The 18,545-nt window shown below is 52.9% G+C and overlaps 2 protein-coding genes and 1 non-coding gene across 3 annotated transcripts; 1 reads left to right on the top strand and 2 right to left on the bottom strand.

Moving 5' to 3' along the window:
• Positions 1–919: 919 nt before the first annotated feature.
• On the bottom strand, positions 920–4,421 carry ColSpa_01162 (bifunctional cytochrome P450/NADPH--P450 reductase; the record flags this gene model as incomplete). Its single annotated transcript, XM_049267374.1, has 6 exons — positions 920–1,595; positions 1,645–1,841; positions 1,898–3,949; positions 4,024–4,059; positions 4,125–4,243; positions 4,307–4,421. The coding sequence occupies 6 exons, from the start codon at positions 4,419–4,421 to the stop codon at positions 920–922; spliced, it is 3,195 nt and encodes a 1,064-aa protein (XP_049123331.1).
• Positions 4,422–6,841: 2,420 nt separating this feature from the next.
• ColSpa_tRNA_041 lies at positions 6,842–6,913 on the top strand. The gene has a single exon. It is a non-coding gene; the product is annotated as a tRNA-Thr (tRNA).
• A 572-nt stretch (positions 6,914–7,485) lies between these two features.
• ColSpa_01161 (ATP-dependent bile acid permease) lies at positions 7,486–13,036 on the bottom strand (the record flags this gene model as incomplete). The annotated part of the gene is made up of 2 exons (XM_049267373.1): positions 7,486–12,793; positions 12,966–13,036. 2 exons carry the CDS (start codon positions 13,034–13,036, stop codon positions 7,486–7,488), a joined length of 5,379 nt encoding a protein of 1,792 aa, XP_049123330.1.
• Positions 13,037–18,545: the final 5,509 nt, after the last annotated feature.

Here is an 18,545-nt window from a genome sequence, read left to right as displayed (position 1 = left end):
TATCTATGTGGACGGCCAGTCGCGAAGACAAGGACTTTTGGTTCTGGTGTCGAGTCTTCGGACTGATTGCTAAGCACCGGCCGTTTGATGAGGCGGTCCTCTACGGATCACGCTCCGCGATATTAGAGTTTGGCGTAAATGGAGCAGTATGATTACGTTAACGTGCACAAACTCCGCTGTTCTGGTGTGGCTTTGATACCTTTGGTAATCTAATCCGAAAGAAAGTTATCTTTTATGGGGCTCAAAATTAACTAAGTAACGTCTCCCTCCCACCTCACTCGCTTCTCGTTGTTCTCCTGGCTTTGTCTGTCTTTTGGCAACGACAAATACCGCGCAGCCTGGCAGCAACCATGATGAGATCATGGCGGGATGGAGTGTTTGGGTGCGGCCTTGCCTGCCAGTCTCGTCATGTCCAGCGCAGGAACCGCTTAAATCTCGCCCACTTCTATGATCACACAAGACTAATAGCTTTCACCGATACTAGGAAACACACCCATGACGGTTTCCAGCATAACCGTTGACCTTCAACTTTGAAGGGAAACGGGTGTTCGCACATGAAAGTCGGTATTAGGCATTCTTACGCTGGATGTCTAACAGTAGTGTCTATGTTGATACAAGCTGAGTATGACTCTCTTTGTAATCGTGATAGACGAAATGCAGCCATATATGTAAGCGTGCACGTGGTATGCTGTTCCCAGCAATACGACCATCCAACCATACGGCCAAAAAAGCAATCATTTCAGGTAACTCGTGCCGGAATGCGTCACAAATGCACTTCCAAGGGCGAACGTGTCCGCTACAGCACGTGCAAATGTGCATGTTCATGTTGCATTCTGCATGGACGGACAGAAAACATTTGAACGATAACTCTAGTCTATAATATTCACAAAAGCCGACTCTCCAACCTTCAAGCAACCATCTAGTCGAAAACATCTGTAACGTAACGAATGTTTCTCAGAGCCTCAAACCATTCCTTGAGACTGTTCGAATCCGTCTCCTCTCCAGCAGATCTATCCATCTCAACCTTGAGTTTGATCATTGTCTCCTTGATTGACTCGGCCACGCCACGAGAGCCACAGACGTAGGCTTTGGCCCCTTGCTTCCACAGGCCGATGAACTCCTCACGATCCCTCCACAGGCGATCTTGCACATACTTGCAACCCTCGCTCTTGCCTGCGTCACGGCTGAAGACGCGGCGCACTGAGACGGCACGCTGAGCCTCCCACTCATCGAATTCGCTGCGGTGTAGGTCGTCATGCTCGGGCGACTGACAGCCATAGAAAAGGAGTGCGGGCGCAAGGGTACGGCCTGCAGCGATCATGGTAGCGCGCTCCTGGATGAATCCACGAAAGGGGGCTACACCTGTGCCGGCAGCAACACAGATGATGGGAGTTCTTTTGGGATCGGTTGGGAGGCTAAAAGCAGCGTGGGATGGCCGGATAGCTACGTGGAGGGTGTCGCCTTGTACTAGAGAGTGAAGGTAGGATGACGCAACGCCGATATAGTGGCCTTGACCTGAGAGGGAGGGTTCATTGAGTACGGAAAAAGTAAGGGTAACGATGTTGGGCTGAGCCAATGGTGACGAGGAAATCGAACTTTGATGAATCAGCGATGTTGAGAATGCACCTAAAGGGTCCAACTCACTATTGTCTCACGCGCATCGGCGGCATCATTGAAAGAAAGACCCCGACCGGTAGGTCAACGGCGGAGTAGCGCTCAAGCAAATCAAGAACAGAGACGCGCTTATCATTGATCTCATCGGCATAAGCCTCACCAGCGAGCCGAACTAGGGCGGTCTTGATTTCTTCGTCTGTGGCATACTCTGCGATAGACAGGAGGTGCTAGACGGTATTAGTGACATCTAATCAGACCGGCGGTATATCAGACATCTACTTACCCTCTTCGTCGCCGGCTGCGAAAGCTCAACATACGAGCGTAGGATGTCATTAGCGGGGAGCGAGCTATCTATTGGGAGAGCCGTAGGCCCTTCGGTTTTGATCGTGAGGTGGGCATCGCGGGCTAGGTGCAAGCGGCGCATGGCGCGGTGAACATTCTCCGTAGGGTTAATTGGCAGGACTGCAAGGTAGTCCCCTGCGGTGTAGGTCATGCCTTCAGGAATCTTGATCTCAATGTGCTTCTTGATGCTGGTGGGATCGCCACCCTTGGTGAGGACCTCAGTATGAACAACAGAAGCCTGCTTGAGATCCTGGCGGAGAGTAGACATTCTGGGGTTGCTGACAACTACCTCGACGCCTGACGGCTTCTTAGTGGTCATAGTTTTGTACCTGCTCATCAACGCAGGCCAGAGTAGGTCGTCTTCCCACGACTCAAATTTGGTAAACACCTCGCCCGACGAGACATCTGTGAGACCCATCTCTGTAATGCGTGTTGCACCAAGTTCCCCAAGGGTGGTATCAACCAGCATAGGAACGCGGTGAAAAGTTTGCACCCAGTCCTTATGGCCGCAGCCAAAAACGGCGTAAGAAACGTCCTTAAGCGGAGTCTTAGACTTATCTTGACCCTTCAGCCAAGCAACAAAATGCCCGGCGTTGTCGGGCGGTAGCCCCTCGTAGGAAGCAGTAATGATAACGACTGGTTGGTTGGTAGGCAGATTACCTTTAGCACTGTCCAGGCAGTCGACCTTAACTGGCTTGAAGCCATGGAACGAAGCAGCTGAAGCGAGCCGCTGCGCCAGGGACTCGCAAGTTCCGCTATTGGATCCATAAAGAATCGTTAACGGCACGCCATCCTCGCTTGATTCAACGGCAGAATTAGCCTTGTTGCTCTTTTCAGGCAGAGCAAGGCCAGCCAGGCGGTGCTCAAGAATCGTTGGTGTTAGCCCGTCTCTAAGGATAGCGCGCATGCGCATATTTTTGGGCTTGATGGTGAGAGTCTGCTTGATATCAAGCGTGTAGTTGGGGTCCAACACAAAATTGAAGTTCTGGAGAAGTATGACCATCACCAGAAGGGCTTCTTGCCAGGCAAAGGCGCGGCCTATACAGCCTCTTATGCCGTTGCCAAACGGCTTCCAGCAATTAGGAAACTCCTTATTGAGGCGGTTAAAGTTCTCATCCATCATACGCTCCGGCTTGAAATCGTTAGCGTCCTCACCAAACACTGTAGGATCTAGCTGAGACCTAGCGAGCAGGTTAATAACAACTTCGCCAGCCTTTACCGCGTATTTTCCTGCAAGTATGGTATCCTCAAAGGGCTCAACAGCAAAGACTGGTATTGTTGCAGTTAAACGCAGGGTTTCGCGAAGGACCCCATTGATATAGGGGAGGTTGGAGAGATGGTCGACCTTAATCTGACCCTTTCCAACGACCTCATCAACCTCTTTTTGGGCTCTTTGGAATGCCTCAGGGTTCTTGAGAAGCTGATAGAAGGCAAAAGACATCATCCCTGATGTCGTTTCGTGTCCAGCGATCAAGAATGTGATGAGGTTGTCCATGATACTCTCGTCCGTCATCTTTTTGTCTGTCACTGGATCAACTCCTTCCAACATGGCAGTGAGAAGGTCGCGGCGGTCGCTCTTGTTGGCCTTTCGCGATTCTAGAACCTCTCTCGCAGTGCTTCTGAGGATGTTTATGTCGTTGGCGAATTTCTTATCTTTTCCGCGGAAGAATGCAGCAGGCAACGGCAGACGACGCGGGAAGTTGCCGGCCTCTGTCAAAAAGTCTCCCATGGCCTCAATAAAGGGGTGCAGTGTGGGTGAGTAGTAGCTGTTGAAACGGTAGCCCATAGAGCAAAGCGCCAGCGTATCAAGGGTCAGTCGTGTGAAGTCGTCGGTCACCGTTATATACGCTTCCGGTCCGTAGCGCGCCCATTTTAAAGCCTGCTGGCTGGCAATATCGTGCATTTCATTGAACATGCCGCGAATTGAAAGGGGTCCAAAGGCGGGCATAAGCACGCGGTGGGCGATACCCCAGTTCTCTTCACCCATTCTTGCCTGAGATAGCGGTTAATTATCATCTCTTGGTTTCAATTGACGGAGCGTTTCTTCCTCCACACTTTGAGACTCACCGTGAAAAGACCATCGTGTACACCATCTCTGATTTTCTACTCAAATATCAGTAACTGCACTTTTCTCAAGAGAGAAGAACTCGTCAGAAAGGGAGACATACTTCCAACGCCTGTCTCACTGACTTCTTGAACCGCTTCTCGTCACATGTCTCGTTGACAAGAGCGCGCGTCGAGACAAAAACCGCTGACTGCCCGGGGAAACGCAGGCGGTAGATTTCACCTAGGCGTCAATGTTAGCTACATGTCATTGATGCGGTGAGAGGGTTCCCGCAATATCTCTCACCATACTGGTCAGCAAGCGAAAGCATAGAACCCAAGGGAAAATCGGGATTGATTTCACTGACGTTGCCAAGAAATGGCAACCCAGGGGGTTCCGGAATAGGTACAGTGTCTGACATGTTGTGTGGGCTTGTATCTGCGTATCTCGGGTGTGTGTGTGTGTGTGTGTGTGTGTGTTCAATTTTCAACGGGATCGAGACTCTACATAACCCAGAGACACTACTTCAAGAAGCAACTAATGACACAACAAGATGAGATTCAAAGCTGAGAATATATACAGTATTGAATTGTCTGTTCTCTTCGTAAGCGGCCTAGGTCTCATCATCATGCGTGAACAACAAGGATTAAATCATGCCCCAAACAACTTCCATTCCCACTTGTACACATCTTTAGGCGGACAAAAGCCAGCCATATGCATGATTCAAACGGGCCGTGGAACCTTAAGAAAGTCCGTCATCCCGTCCGTCCCCGTCCATAGTACAACATGGTCTTCGGCATTACTTCAACTCCGTCCCGTCCTGCCTTTAAATGTGCCTCCATCCTTACAGCTCGTTAAAAGTAGACTGGGCAATCAACAAAACCTCTGCCCGTACGGTGCTTATGTTGGTTCGACGGCGCCGAGTTTGGGATTATACAGGTTGTCTACTTCTTACTGCCCACACAGACAATGTTGAGATTGGATTTCTTGTCCCGTTCTCCTGATTCTGTTGGTCTGATGAGACGGTTCAAGAAACAGGGCTTGGGCCGAACTCACCGGCTTGTACGACTATCCTCCTTTTGGGAACAGAAGTCCCGAAAGCAAGAGGTAGAAAGACCATTCAAGGGCTTAGTACCCCAAGACTGTTAGAGTTAGCATGATTAAGATTGGGGGATCAGGGAGACAAACTGGGTGATCTGCGCCCCAGAGCACAGCCGTGATAAACGCGGACTCAATGGAAAGCGTTAAGTACCGGTGCCTATGTGTCCCAATTCCGCTCCGTCGGGCAAACCCCTTCCACATCGGACCGTCCTACAGTGTCACGACAGTCCAATGTTCGTAAACTTGACATACCGTCCCTCAACGACAGGCGTTGGGTTGCGACTTGGGATGCACCAACTTTGTTTACCACCTAAAGGGAGACTTCGTAACGTGACTTTTTGACTGACTTACTTCCAGCAGTTAACTAATGATCCCGCACAAGTTGGCGTTATTTCTAGACCTAGGAACCCCAACCTCGTTTTCTTTTTTACAATTCGTAGGAAACAGGGATATAACAAAGGAAAACACGCTATCAACGTGCGCTGCGTCATTAAGATGCACTGAGTTTATTTCTGTAGTCAGCCATACAGGAGAGGAAATTAAAGTAGAGACAGTATGTTGGTTCCAAACGCAATCTGCTGCTAATTCCAATGTCCTTCGGTGTTTATTGTAGTCTCCGGCGGTGTCACATTTCTGCAGTTTGTCCGACGGGCTCGTTAGGTCCTAAGATAAGATACTTGATAAGACTAGGCTAATGATTCTCACTAACAGAGTACCAAGGTTAACAAAAGAACAGTACTCAGAGTTATTGAGTCAGGTTTCGTACCTACGTCCGAGCGAACAAGAAGTACAAAACAACGATAATGAGGGCACATTGTCAACAAGACACGAAATGCTCGGCCCTGGAACCGCGTCAAAAAGTTACAGGCAATTGTCCCGATGGTTTTGACTAGCCTGAACAAACCAAGATACCGAGACAGACAGCCCTCGTCAAGTCTTTGTATTGAAACCACATTTTTTTTTCTTTTTTTCTTTTGTCTTCTTTTGCAGGAACTACGCGTCATATGTTTACTCAAGGAATGGTATGCACAACTTCATGTCAACTGCTAGTTTCAACTGATATATAAAGGGAGAGAACGATATTGAGGTAAAGATTCCAAGTTCATTAATCAAGCCTGGACATTGTTCTGCTTTGAGACTAGAGACTATCCTGATTTCTCAGCAGGTATTCTCAGAGACTCGCAGAATCAACAACTGAATTGAAATCACAGATCTCACTCACCATTGTAGAGAACCAGCAGCAACGGCTAGGGGAAACCCAGAAACCATGAGAATTACATTCTGTGTTGTGTTACACTAAATAGCACTTGATATATCTTTGCACAAGACTTCCAATTAGATCAAGTAGGTGAGTTTGGCAGCTGGTCTACCTAATACCATCGTGCAATAACTCCATTGACAGCCTCCAGTTGGACTGTCCGCAACCTCATGAGAGCCATGCTCGCATAACAACGGGCAGTATGTGACTTCCGAGCCTTATCAATTTCAAAGCCTCCTAATGGACAGTATGCCTAATCCGCGTCACTTGTCCACTCAACCAATGGTTACAAAAAAAAGTACCAAGCCTTTTACTCATCGGGAGTCCAATCACGACCCATCAGATATTCTCGTCGCCAACCCGACTCTCAACCATAACCTCGAGCCCGCCCCGTCCTCAGCATCCATCTCCACCAGCTTCCAATCCCCCACAACCCACGCCCTCTATGGTTTCTTTGTTCAAAGAATTAGTCATCGAAAAAGGCCTTGTTGGCTCAGTGGTAAAGCGTCTCACTAGTAATGAGAAGATCGGCGGTTCGATTCCGCCACGAGGCAAGCTCGTTAGCATCCCGGACAACAGAGCTGTTCGGAGCACCTTTTGCGTTCTGTATCTTCAAGTTCTTTTGCATCCCATTGGACTTGCTGCGGCACTTGGCTGCATCCGTTCTGCTCTGGGTTGCCGGAAATACCCAGAAATCAACCACCATTGCCCTTTCTGCTATCATACCTGCAAGCTTCTTGGGAAGGGAAAAGCTGATGCCCATCTGTCGTTAACCCTGTTGCGTGTACTATTTGGCCTTTAGAATGGTATTGACGGCACATGTCCATGAATAGAAAACGTTTGACATGACATGATCGTGTAGACAACGAGCTTCGGCAAGGCCGTCGTGCTGTCCAACATGCACAACCTCACCACGACGAAGCATCACCGCCATTGAACCATCATCTGAATGGACAAAGAAAAGTTTTTCTCCCCTGTATCTACGGAATCTGACTACCCTACCCTTATTAAAACACAGCAAACGGCTGGCGAAAGCTTTCGGGGAAATAGGCCAACCCAGACTGATCGCTTTCAAACAACAATAGTACACGAAATAAGGAGGCTTTTATGCACGGCCAAAGGGCCTCTATCCGCCGCCCGCCTTCTTGGCCTCTTCCTCGGCCTTCTTCGCTTCTTCGGCTCGCTTTTTCGCCTCCTCCTCAGCAGCCTTCTTTGCCTGCTCCTCGGCAGCTTTCTTTTTGTCTTCTTCAGTCTTCTTCTTCGCTTCCTCCTCGGCCTTCTTAGCCTCCTCTTCGGCTTGTCTGGCCTTCTTGGCATCTTCCTCTGCTCTCTTCCGTGCTTCAGCTTCGGCCTCGGCCTTCTTGGCATCTGCGTTGGCTTGCTTCTTTGCTTCCTCGGTGACCTTCTTAGCCTCGTCCTCGACAGCCTTGGTCTTGCCATCGTCCTTGGCGATCTCCTCGTCATCGTCAACATCGACCAGTCTTCCAGAATCCCACTTCTTCTTGGCAGCCTTGAGCAACAGAGGGTACTCTCCGCTCATATCGCACATGCTTCGGAAGCTGCCATTTTCTTTGCGGATCAACTCGTACGGATGACCATACTCAACGACAGCGCCCTTGTCCAGGACAAGAACCTTATCGTAATCTACAATGGTCTGCAGGCGATGGGCAATTGTGATGATGGTGCTGGTAAGCTCGCGGATGGTCTCTTGGATCTTGGTGTCAGTGGCGTAGTCAATCGATGCGGTGGCTTCGTCCATGACAAGCACGTTAGGTCGCTTCAGAAGAGCGCGAGCAAGGCAGAGAAGCTGGCGCTGGCCCTGGGATAGGTTGGAGCCAGACTCTGAGACGGTCGATGAGAGGTTAAGGAAAACGTTCTTGTTGGTCGGCGCAATCGAGGAGCCAGGGCTCGGGTTAGCGTCTCCCTGGATAAGTCCGAGGTTGGGCGTGGCTGGCAGCATCGCGCCGGCCGATGGCGTTGTCGGTCTGGTAGTTGGCCTGGAAGTCGACTCGTTGGGGCCGATGAGCTGCACCTTGCGAAGAGCCTCGAAAATCTGCTCATCGGTGTATGCGTCGAAGGGGTCCAAGTTGGAACGGATGGTGCCCATGAAGAGCGTAGGGTCCTGGGGAACAATAGTGATGGCCTCGCGCAGGTCACGAAGTCCAATCAAGCCAACGTCGATGTCATCGATGAGAATCTTGCCCTCATCGGCTTCGAGAGCGCGGAAGATGGCTAGAGCCAAAGAACTCTTGCCAGCGCCTGTTCTGCCGACAATGCCGACCTTCTCCTTGGGGTTAATCTTGAAGCTGAGGTTTCGCAGGACAGGTTCGAGGTCGGCGCGGTAGCGGGTGGAGTAGTTGATGAACTCGACCGAACCCTGGCTAGGCCAGTTCTTGGGAGGGCGGTTCTTCTCGACGATCGGCTCGGCCTCCTGCTCAACGTCCAAATATTCCTTGATACGCTCCACGGAGTTCATGTTTTGCTCGTTGATGGCGTACAGGCGAATGAGCCACAAAACGTTTTCGGTGAAGCCAATGGCGTAGCTGAGTGAGATACCGGCAGAACCGGGGTCGACGGTGCCCGTGCCCAGGCTGATGATGATGAAGACGCCGGCAAAGAAGGAGACCATGTCACCAAGGACATCGGTTCTGAAGGCAAGCCAACGGTTCGCAGCCCAGAGGTAAATGAAAGGGCGAGCCTGGACGTTGATCTTGGACAGGTTTTCCCGGATGAAGCGGCGCTCGTCGCCGTAAGCTCGAATGGTCGTCATGCCTGAAAGCGTCTCGCCAAACTGTTGGAACAGAGGGCTCCTCTGGACGGATTCAAGACGCTTCAAGTCTCTGGAAGCACGCAGGTAAAAGGCACCGACGAACCAGTATGCTGCAGTGATAAAGACACCCGCGACCAAGAAGCCAGGGGTAACCCAGGTGATCAGGATGACGGTCACCAAGATTCCAAGAGCGCAGCCGAAGACACCAATAGCGATCGGAGCGACTTCTTGGTCCACTGCCTCGAGATCCTTGCTGAAGCGGTTCATCAACTGGCCGAGGGGAGTGACGTCGAAGAATTTGAACTTGGCTCTGGAAACGCGGGAGATCAGGTCGTTGTGGATCTTCTTAGAGGCAGTCAAAGAGCCATAAAAGACCCAGATATCTCTGATAAACGCAGCGGCCGAGCCAGCAATGCCAATGGCTGCAAGGACGGTAAGGTAGTACTTGACGTCAACATCAGCGGCAGCAGTGGTGGAGAAAGTCGAGCCGATGCGGTTGCCGTAGTTCGCAATGGAGGCGAGGTAGGTTGGAGAGAATGACTGCTGGCTGTAGGTGTGGGACGAGGTCGAGAAAGCGATTCGCTCCACCTCCTCGTCGACGTACTGGTTCGCCCACTCTCGGACCCAGAAGTTAGTAGCAACGCCAGACATCTGCTGAAGACCGAAAACAGTGAGAGCCACGACCCAGAACCACCAAGCACCCATGGAGGAAAGGTAGAGTTGGATGACAGGCCACTTGACGGAGCCCTCAGCCTTCTTTTCCTCCATGGCGTCCTTCTGCTCCTTCTTCTTGTCGTTCTTCTTGGTCCGAGCTTCAGTAGTGCTCTCATCGCCAGGGTTGACAACAGTTTCTGAGCCATCTTCGCCAACACTAGACGGGACTCGGGACGGGATTCGGGATACCGTGGCAGAGTTCACAGCAGCCTTCTGGATTTCTTCGCCAAGCTTGCCGGAAGCGATCAGCTCAGCAGAGGGGCCTTGGGCAGCAATCCTGCCATTCTCCAGGGTAACGATGTAGTGAGAGGAGGGAGCACAGAGCTGGAGGTTGTGGGTGACCAGAATGCAGGTTCGGCCAGCCATCAAAGGACCCTTGATGGCGTTGTTGAAGATCCATTGGGCCGTGTGAGAGTCGACAGCACTCAAGCAGTCATCCAAGAAGATATGCTGGGAGTTGGAGTATACGGCACGAGCAAGCGAAATGCGCTGCTTCTGGCCACCAGACAAAGTGATACCCTTCTCGCCAACCAAAGTCTCATCACCATTGTCGAGAATCTCAAGATCACGTTCCAGGGCACAAGCGACGATGACGTCCCGGTATCTCTTCTCATCGTACGGCGCAGCAAAGAGGATGTTCTCCTTGATGTTGGCGTTTACAAGCCATGCGGCCTGGGCAACGTAGGCGACCGTGTCAGCAAGGCCAGTTTCAGGATCAGCCCGGACATCCTCACGGCTTCGGCCGCCAGGACAATAGACCTTGCCATCAACGAGTGTCATTTCACCAAGCAGGGCCATCAGCATGGACGTCTTTCCGGAACCAGTAGGTCCGGAGATGATGTTGAGCTTGCCAATGCGGAAGTCGACATCCATGTCCATAAGCCGGAAAGCCATCGAGCCATCTTCGGCAACGACGTCTTTGCCGCCCCAGATGAAGTTGCCCTTGCGGAAGCCGATAACCTTGTTGCCATTCTCGTCAACGTTGTCCTCTCCGAGCTGTTCGTACTTCTCCGTCTCCTCCTCAGTGAGGAATTCCTCGACACGATCCAGCGAAACCTTGGTCTCTTGGACGTGAGCAAACATGTCTCCCATTTGATCGAGAGGAACACGAAGGAGCATGAAGAGAGAGATGGCAGTGAAGGCCACGGACGGGTAGAGAGGCTTGTGCTCCACAAGAGTGTACATCAAGAAGGAGAAGAAGGTGATGAGCACGGGGACCGAGTTCCACACAGCAACGGCGAAAGACCAGATGATGTAACGGGATCGGAGAGCCTTCAGCTCAGCGGCACGCTTCTCATCCACAATGCGGCCAAACTTGGCTTCCCACGCAAAGTACTTGATGATGCGGATGTTTTGCAACACCTCGTTGGTCACGTTGATGCGCTTGTCGGTTGCTCCCAAAATTTTCTTGGACGTGTTGGCAAAGCCTCGGGCAAAGCTGTAGTTGATGGGCAGCAGCAGAGCCATAACAACCAATCCCGGAATGGCGCTGAGCCCCATGACATCCCAGAGGAGGATAATGGCAATGATGAGCTGAGTCGGGGCGGATGCGCAGATGAAGTGCAGGTAGGCAGTGACTTCGGCAATCTTGAAGCTGTCAACGGACATGAGGTTGATGATGGTACCCAAGTTGGCCTGCTCATCGTCCTTGGCGGGGTCCTTGGCGGTGCCGTTAGCAGCTGCCTCGGCATCCGCCTTGGCCTTCTTGAAGCCCAGCTTTGCCTTGAGCTTGCCGAACCAGCCCTGCTTTGCAATTGGCTTGTTCTGACCGAGTTCCTTGTCCTTGCCTGCGGAGGCCTTGCGTCTCAGTGCCTTACCGTAGATTTCGCCAATGATGATGGCGCGGATGCGAATGCAAATCTTACGACCGATCCACAAGGCGTAGTTGTCGGCGAAGGACCTGACGATGTCCAGGACGGGCAAGAGGATCACGTACAGCCACAAGACGTTGATAGGAGCGCCTTCGGGATGCTCCACGTACTCCAGGATAGCCTTGAGCAGCAACGTCGGAGCAAAAGTGAATACACCAGCAAAGGATGCAAGAGCGAACTGAACCAGGAGCTCGCCCTTGAAGTACTTAATCAAATGCCACGCCAGGCTCGTCGTTCTCTTCAGAGTTCGGTAATCGGCGAGAACGGCAGCAGCCTTTTCCTTGGGAACCAAGTTCCACACACTCTTCATCTCGAGGGTCTCCTTGTAGCCGCGGTAGATGACGGGATCGACCCAAGAAAATGTAGCGAGGGAAAAGAGAGAGGCGAGAGGCTCGCGCGACGGCTCGATTCCATCTTCCCACTCCAACAGCACCGTCTTGTTTCCCTTTCTGGTCGTGATGGCAAGGCCGAAAAGCAGAGTGGTAAGGGCGAACTCGACAATGGTAAGGATTTGCGAAAGGCGGCTGCTTGGGTGGATAATAACGGAGCGGAAGATGGCAACTGTGAAGAGCCACTGAAAGAGGTAGATGACGGCCGTGTGGTTCCAGATGCGAGGAACGCGCCACTTTGTGTTTCCGAGGAAGAGACGCAGAGTGACGAGAATGGCAACGTAGACCCAGGTGACGAGGCCAACTATGGTGACCAGCAGGCCGTGGTGACCAGGGACGGTGCCGGTAACCAAGGCGATAACATGAAGCGCAATCAGACCAGCAATTCCGATCTCCTCGACAACAATGGTCAAGTTTTGGGCGGGAGGGCTATCAGCCTGGACGATAGAACCCTTGGTTGTAGTCTTGACCAGGGCCAGTCGACCGCCACCATTCATGGTCAAAGCCTCGTCGTCTTCATCTTCGTCGGCGGTCTCCTCGGGAGGGATGTCGGTGTGTCCGTGGTGGTGATCTTCGGGAACTTGCTCATAGCCATGCTTGCGGCTCTTGGCGGCGGTTCGGATGGCTTGCAGGCCAAGGTGGAGGATGGAGAATCCTATAACGATTAGAGGGAAAAGGATCTTGAGATAACTGCGGGAGATCAATGGTTAGCAATTGAAGTTGAAGCAAAGTCGGTTGTGTATCCGGTTCGACCAGGTTGGAAGACGGGCTGTGGCAGGGAGCGCGGCGCATTGACGGCATCGCGGAGAAGTGGTGGATTGCAATGCGGCGCGGGCTGGGCGCAACAGGATGGGCGACTCACTCTTGCTGGAAGCACGGTGTGAGATCATCGATATCCCATATCGGCCAGCTGCATTGAGCAAAGTTGCTCATGTTTGCTAGTACCCCACTCCCGGGTGGCGGGGAGCAACGCCGAAAAGAAAGCGGACAATGGTCGAGCTCTGACAGCGGCGGGTTGGAGTTGTTTGGGGTAATACGAATGGGATTTGCAACGGTTTTGTCGGTTCGGTTCGCGACGGGCGAAACAGCGCGGGAGCGATGGCCGACGTCGGACCCGTGAAAGGCAAGGGATTTGGGGGGAGCGAGAGGAAGAAACGGCAGCCGGGCAGAGAGGGACGGGCAGTCGTGTGGCCGCGTTGGTTATGTGTTTCCTCGAAGCAAAAAGGCCGAGGGAGGAAGCGGCAGGCCGTGTGTCCAGACTCCAGAGATCACGCAAGTGGGATCTGTAGGAGGCGAGTCGAGGCGAGGCGAGACCGGGAAGTGTGGCGCGGGGAGGGGAGGGGAGGGAGGAAAACAAAAAAAGGAGGAAAAGAAAGGGAAGGAAGGAGGAGGATGGCACACGTCTGTTGCAGAATCCAGAGTTTTTGGGGTGGGGGAGGTTAAAGCTATGTTTCGGTCCAGTCTTGCCTTGCCCGTTCCCTGGTGCAGGAGCAATGTCTGTACCGGTAGCTGCTTGTGCCGTTTTTGTTATGCTGGTGTCAGGTTAGCAACGACTGACTGGCTGGCCGAAGGAGCCCTGCCTGCCTGCCTGGGCCGGGTGGATGGGTGGATAGGTGGATGGAGCTGCTGCAAGCAAGTCGAATCCACAGTGACACTCACATTAGTCGGGTTTTGCATGGAAAGGCACGCAAGTCTCCGTACGGCATCCGAAGGTGGTTCAGGACGAGGACGCCGGAGCAGCACGACAATCCGCGGCAAGCAACAACGGGTTAGCTGCGGTTCTGCTGCACACCTCGACAGCGGGTCCCCAAGACCCAGTCTGGATCCGAGGAAGTGACAAAGGTCACACAGGCTTGGAAGGGGGGATAGAGGGACGTGGACCGGGAGGGCTAGCAGGGAAAAGGTTCCCAAGATGCAGGGCTTGTCCTCGTTCCTCATCTGTGGCCATCCTGTTGCATCGGATGTAGGCTTGTTGGCGGCCCCGTTCGTCGTTCTGTCGGCCAGGCTTGTAGTGCTTTCTGGCTTGGGCTAAGCGGCAACATCCAGAGGAATGACCCCCTAGAGAGACGGAGGCATCAGAGAGGCATTGTCGGCCGGTACCTCAAGAACATGCAGTCCTGAGATGCAGTGCAGGGTGAACCGAGAGTGGACAGGGCCCCGGGGTCAGGTCCCCGCTACAATGCACGACGATAGCAATCTCGACCAGTGGGAAGCTTCAATTTGTGGCAAGCACGTGCTCGCAAGCAACACTATCAAATACCAATTCAAAGTCCTGCTCCCTCTTCCAAAGTCCCAAAGTCCCGCCAGAGACGACAGCATGCATGTGAGCTGCCCGCCATAGTGGCGCCTGAGTCACTTGCAGACAAGGTTCATTTTTGGGCGAAATGAGCATCTGGAAACACTTGGATCGAGCCCCGATGATGTAAGGCGGACAGACGACGGTTGCTTGTACCCTTGTGGTTTTCTTCTATCCGTACTTCTCCGTTTTACTTCATTTTTTCCCCCTCGGGGCCAGAGCACCTTGTTGGAGAGCTTTGTCTCCACTTGCATCCGGTACGTACTGCTGTTTTGAGCTTGGAATTTGTACTAAGAAATGGAAGGAAATTTCACTCCCCTGTGCTTGGAAACGGTACGTACCTGCGTCCTGAAGCGCGAGGCCAGACGGGGCAAGTCCAAGAGCAAAGAGCGCAAGCCGTACTTGCAGTTGCAGCAGATGCAGGTAGTACCTAAGTAAGGTAGTAAGGTAGGTGGCAGGTGCAAATCATTGGGAAGGAAGGCATCACGAGTTCCTGACCATAACCTACTTCATGCACGCGCACACCTGCCGCCGAGAGTTCGTCGCCAGAAGCTCGTTTCTGTTCCGTCCACTCGCGCACATCTTCATCTTCTCATCCGTCGTCCGTTGCGACGGATTGAACGTCGTACAACATCCACTGCCGCCCACACCCGCTCTTCAGCGACGCATCCTTGAGCTTTCGATGCTACTCCAGGCAGCCAGGCCCTCTCGCAAGCAGGTGCCTGTCTTCAATTATCCACTTGACAGTGTTTGTTGTTGCAGGAAACGGCGGCATGGGCAACGCCCGTGTCATCAGCAGCGAAAGTCCTGGCTGATAAAAATTGGGCTTGGTAAAGCACGGATACACTCAACAGATAGGAAAGACGCTTCTGCCAACGACGGCTTCCGCCCGCGACGGCCGATGAGGTCAGCATGATGGGTGTCTCAGAGCCAAGCCAAGCTCGTCCTCATTGGGACCACTCGATCGGGAGGGACACATCACATCAAACTTGGACTGTGAACCACTGGACAATTGGCATACTGGCACATTCACCTCCACCGCCAACATCGACGACACTTTAGCATGACCGGCCTGCGCTCACGCCTCTCGTCTGGACCTTATCTTGGGCATGCTTCGTCCGTCCACCAGTGTCCTACCGCCGAGCACGGCAGCGCAATTGGATGCTACCAGATCAGCGACAACCATCAGTGACAATGCCTTGACCGGTAGCATCCCACCTCTGATCCGTAACGGAACAGACTTTGCTAGCTTCTCAACTGGAGCCCTGTCAGCTTGCCACGAGGCCCAAGGTTTTCAACGTCTTCCACCCATCCAAGAACAGACGCCGTCTCCGCGCCACCATAACGTCAGAAGCCAATTTTCGTCTCTGCCGCCTACAGCATGTGTATTGCGCGGCTCTCTGTCCAAACACCCAATGCTCCAACAATGCGTCGCACACCAGCTGTTGGCTGCTCGAGTCGTGCCACCTCACGCCGGGTATTCCACTCAACGGGCAGGACCAAGCAAGGACGCAGTTGTCTCCTATCGTGCTCTCCTTTCACGACAGCATCCATGGCTCCGACCTCTTGCATGCACAAGGACTAGGTATTGGGGGCAACTCAAGGATAGGTACTTTGCTTCACCCCCCACTTGAGATTCGTCTGCAGACTTGTGGACACTGCATTCAACACAAAATTTTGCTAGGTATTGGACTTTGGTCCCTCCACACACACTTATCTTCGCCTGGAACAACGGAATTGGCATGGCTTGCAGCGTGCTCAATTACGTGCTCTTCATCAGCGGCATGAACTCCCAGCATCCAGGCCAGCCAGGCACGACGGACGCATTCACCATTACCACCCTGAAGCCTCATGACCTGCAAGCCACTCCAGTCGCGTCAATTGATCTGCTTATCCATAAAGCACGGGGTGGCCTCAACCCTGCACCCTCAAACCCTCTATAGCCTGTCGTGTTCTCGGCTTTTCGAACACCGAATCACGCAACGCGTTGCTCGCGCCGGACCTATACTGGTCCCCTCAAGACATGTCCCTGCACCTCCATCACTACACTGTCCACTAATCGACGACCTTCCAATTGCGGAAAGGCACTGCTAGGGAAGCTGATCCTTTTTGCTCGAGCTCCATTTACGGTCCATCCTTATCCCGTCAATCTTGTCAGAGCGGCAGTCGGCCTCCGGAATACGATTACCAACCGGCCAATGAGTCACCTTCACCGCCATTCGGAGGACTCATGGGCTGCGAACATATCGAGTTTACCAGTTCTGGCATCCCGCCATCCGGTCAGCACGCCACTACCCCACGGCTGCAGCCCCTTGACTGAACCGCCAGTGAGTGCCCTAAAAATGCTTCCAAGTCTTTCCCTTGCGTGTAAGAGCTTACACACGGGCTGAACCACACGATGCCACTGTTGCAGGGTTGGAAGCGCTCCAAGTTGGCCGTCAATGCTTCTAACGTTTTCGATTGGCTGCGCCATTGACTGCTTGATAAGTGACCGTCCTCACGTGTTCGGCGGCTTGCAGCACGCAAGTCTGTAATCCCATGGATGCATCGAGGAACATTGTTGTATACGCACCAGCGTCACGAAGAATTGCTTTGGCCTCGGGTGCTCTTCCTTTTCTGCAATCGCAGATTCGACGAAGCCCTCTCACCTCGCCCCCCTCTCTTGACGTTGGGACGCAGGTTGGCATAAGAGCGACTGCTGTCTAGGGAACTTTGAGCCTCATCATCATACAGAACATCGTCGGTCTTCTCCTATTCCCGGTCAACAGAAGCCCTTCTCCTTCTCCATTGTCGATAACCCGTTTGCACTCGCTGAGACTTCTATCCAGGCCTACACAAAGCCCAATGCCTGACCTGAAGAAGTCTGTCCCCATTTGACTACCTTGTCCTTCGCTCACCTGGGCGAGCAAACTCTCATCGTCAGGTCAAGTTATCAATCAGATAGTCTCGCTCCCAGAGCAACGGGTTATCGCTCAACCGTTGCCGTTGTCTCGTGATGCCAAAAAAGGCAGTGAGAGGCAACACATGTGCCCTTTTAGTTCGAAACGGCCCTCTCCTTTCCACCGGGGATTGGCGTCCATCTCGATTAAAAGTCCAGGTCCAGAAACGAACCCGGCCGCCGTTCCCCGTGGCTTGGCAATGGGTTAGGCATAGGTATTTCAGGGAGCATGTCTCACCATTTGCCCTTCCATGTAAGCTTGACTGCCGAAATCAATGAGAAGAATGAACTCTAAGACAGACAATCTCATCTTCCGCAAGCCACGACTCATAGCTGGCACGTCGATGGTCAGACAACTGCGCGTTGGGACTCGGCAAGCTCCTTGCATGTACGCTTCGAGCCCACAACGGCTTATGAGGTCGCCACAATTCGGCGTGCGTTGGTTGATAAAGGAGGCAGGGGGCCTTTCTTAGATATAATTGTTCAGACGCATAGGCAGCCTCAAGTATTCGGCTTCGCGTACCAATGCTGCCTAAAACTCATCACGCTAGTAGCCGCTTGGAAGGGAACGGCAGAAAAGCATTGAGGCCGTCCAGCTGCCAGTCATCAACATCAAACCACTGAGCTAGGCATTCAAAGCTCCGCACAGGGTTCCTGCAGCTAGCTGCCTATGAGAGAACCATTCCCAGCTGCCTATTCTGGTTATGGAGTCTGCAGCCCTCGGATGTAGTCATCGTGGGGCCGCCCAAAGTGCGCGGGTGGCGCCCGGAGGGCCAAAAAGGTATTCATAATGTTCGAGCTGTCAGCTTGTCTCCCTCAGACGACCAAAGACGCAAAGGATAGTCGCTGCCTGGAATTCTTGCCCACTCGAGAACCCCAATGCCGTCTTGCCGTGGCGTTTGAGACTGAGCCTTTCTGCACCAGTCGCCGCCAACCCGACCCGTCTAACTTGAGCTAACACGCATGCATACACCATCGAGGTTAACCAACACAAGCCGACGCCAAAACGTCGCCGGTCGACGCCTCCAGCACCACCACCCCGTGTCAAAGGTGGCCGCTACTCTGGGCCCGGGCCGGGCACACTCAGCCCCCACGCCAAGGCACATACTACCCTAACCCATCATCCGGGGTATATTATCCATTTGTACCCTCCCCAATGGTAGGGAACATACAAGCGCGAAACGGGACGTGGCGAAAAATTAGACGCC

Source organism: Colletotrichum spaethianum (assembly GCF_022836535.1).
Source record: "Colletotrichum spaethianum MAFF 239500 DNA, contig02, whole genome shotgun sequence".
NCBI classification, from domain to species: domain Eukaryota; kingdom Fungi; phylum Ascomycota; class Sordariomycetes; order Glomerellales; family Glomerellaceae; genus Colletotrichum; species Colletotrichum spaethianum.
The sequence above is the reverse complement of the archived record's forward strand: the minus strand, read 5'-3'. Positions and strand labels throughout refer to the sequence as shown.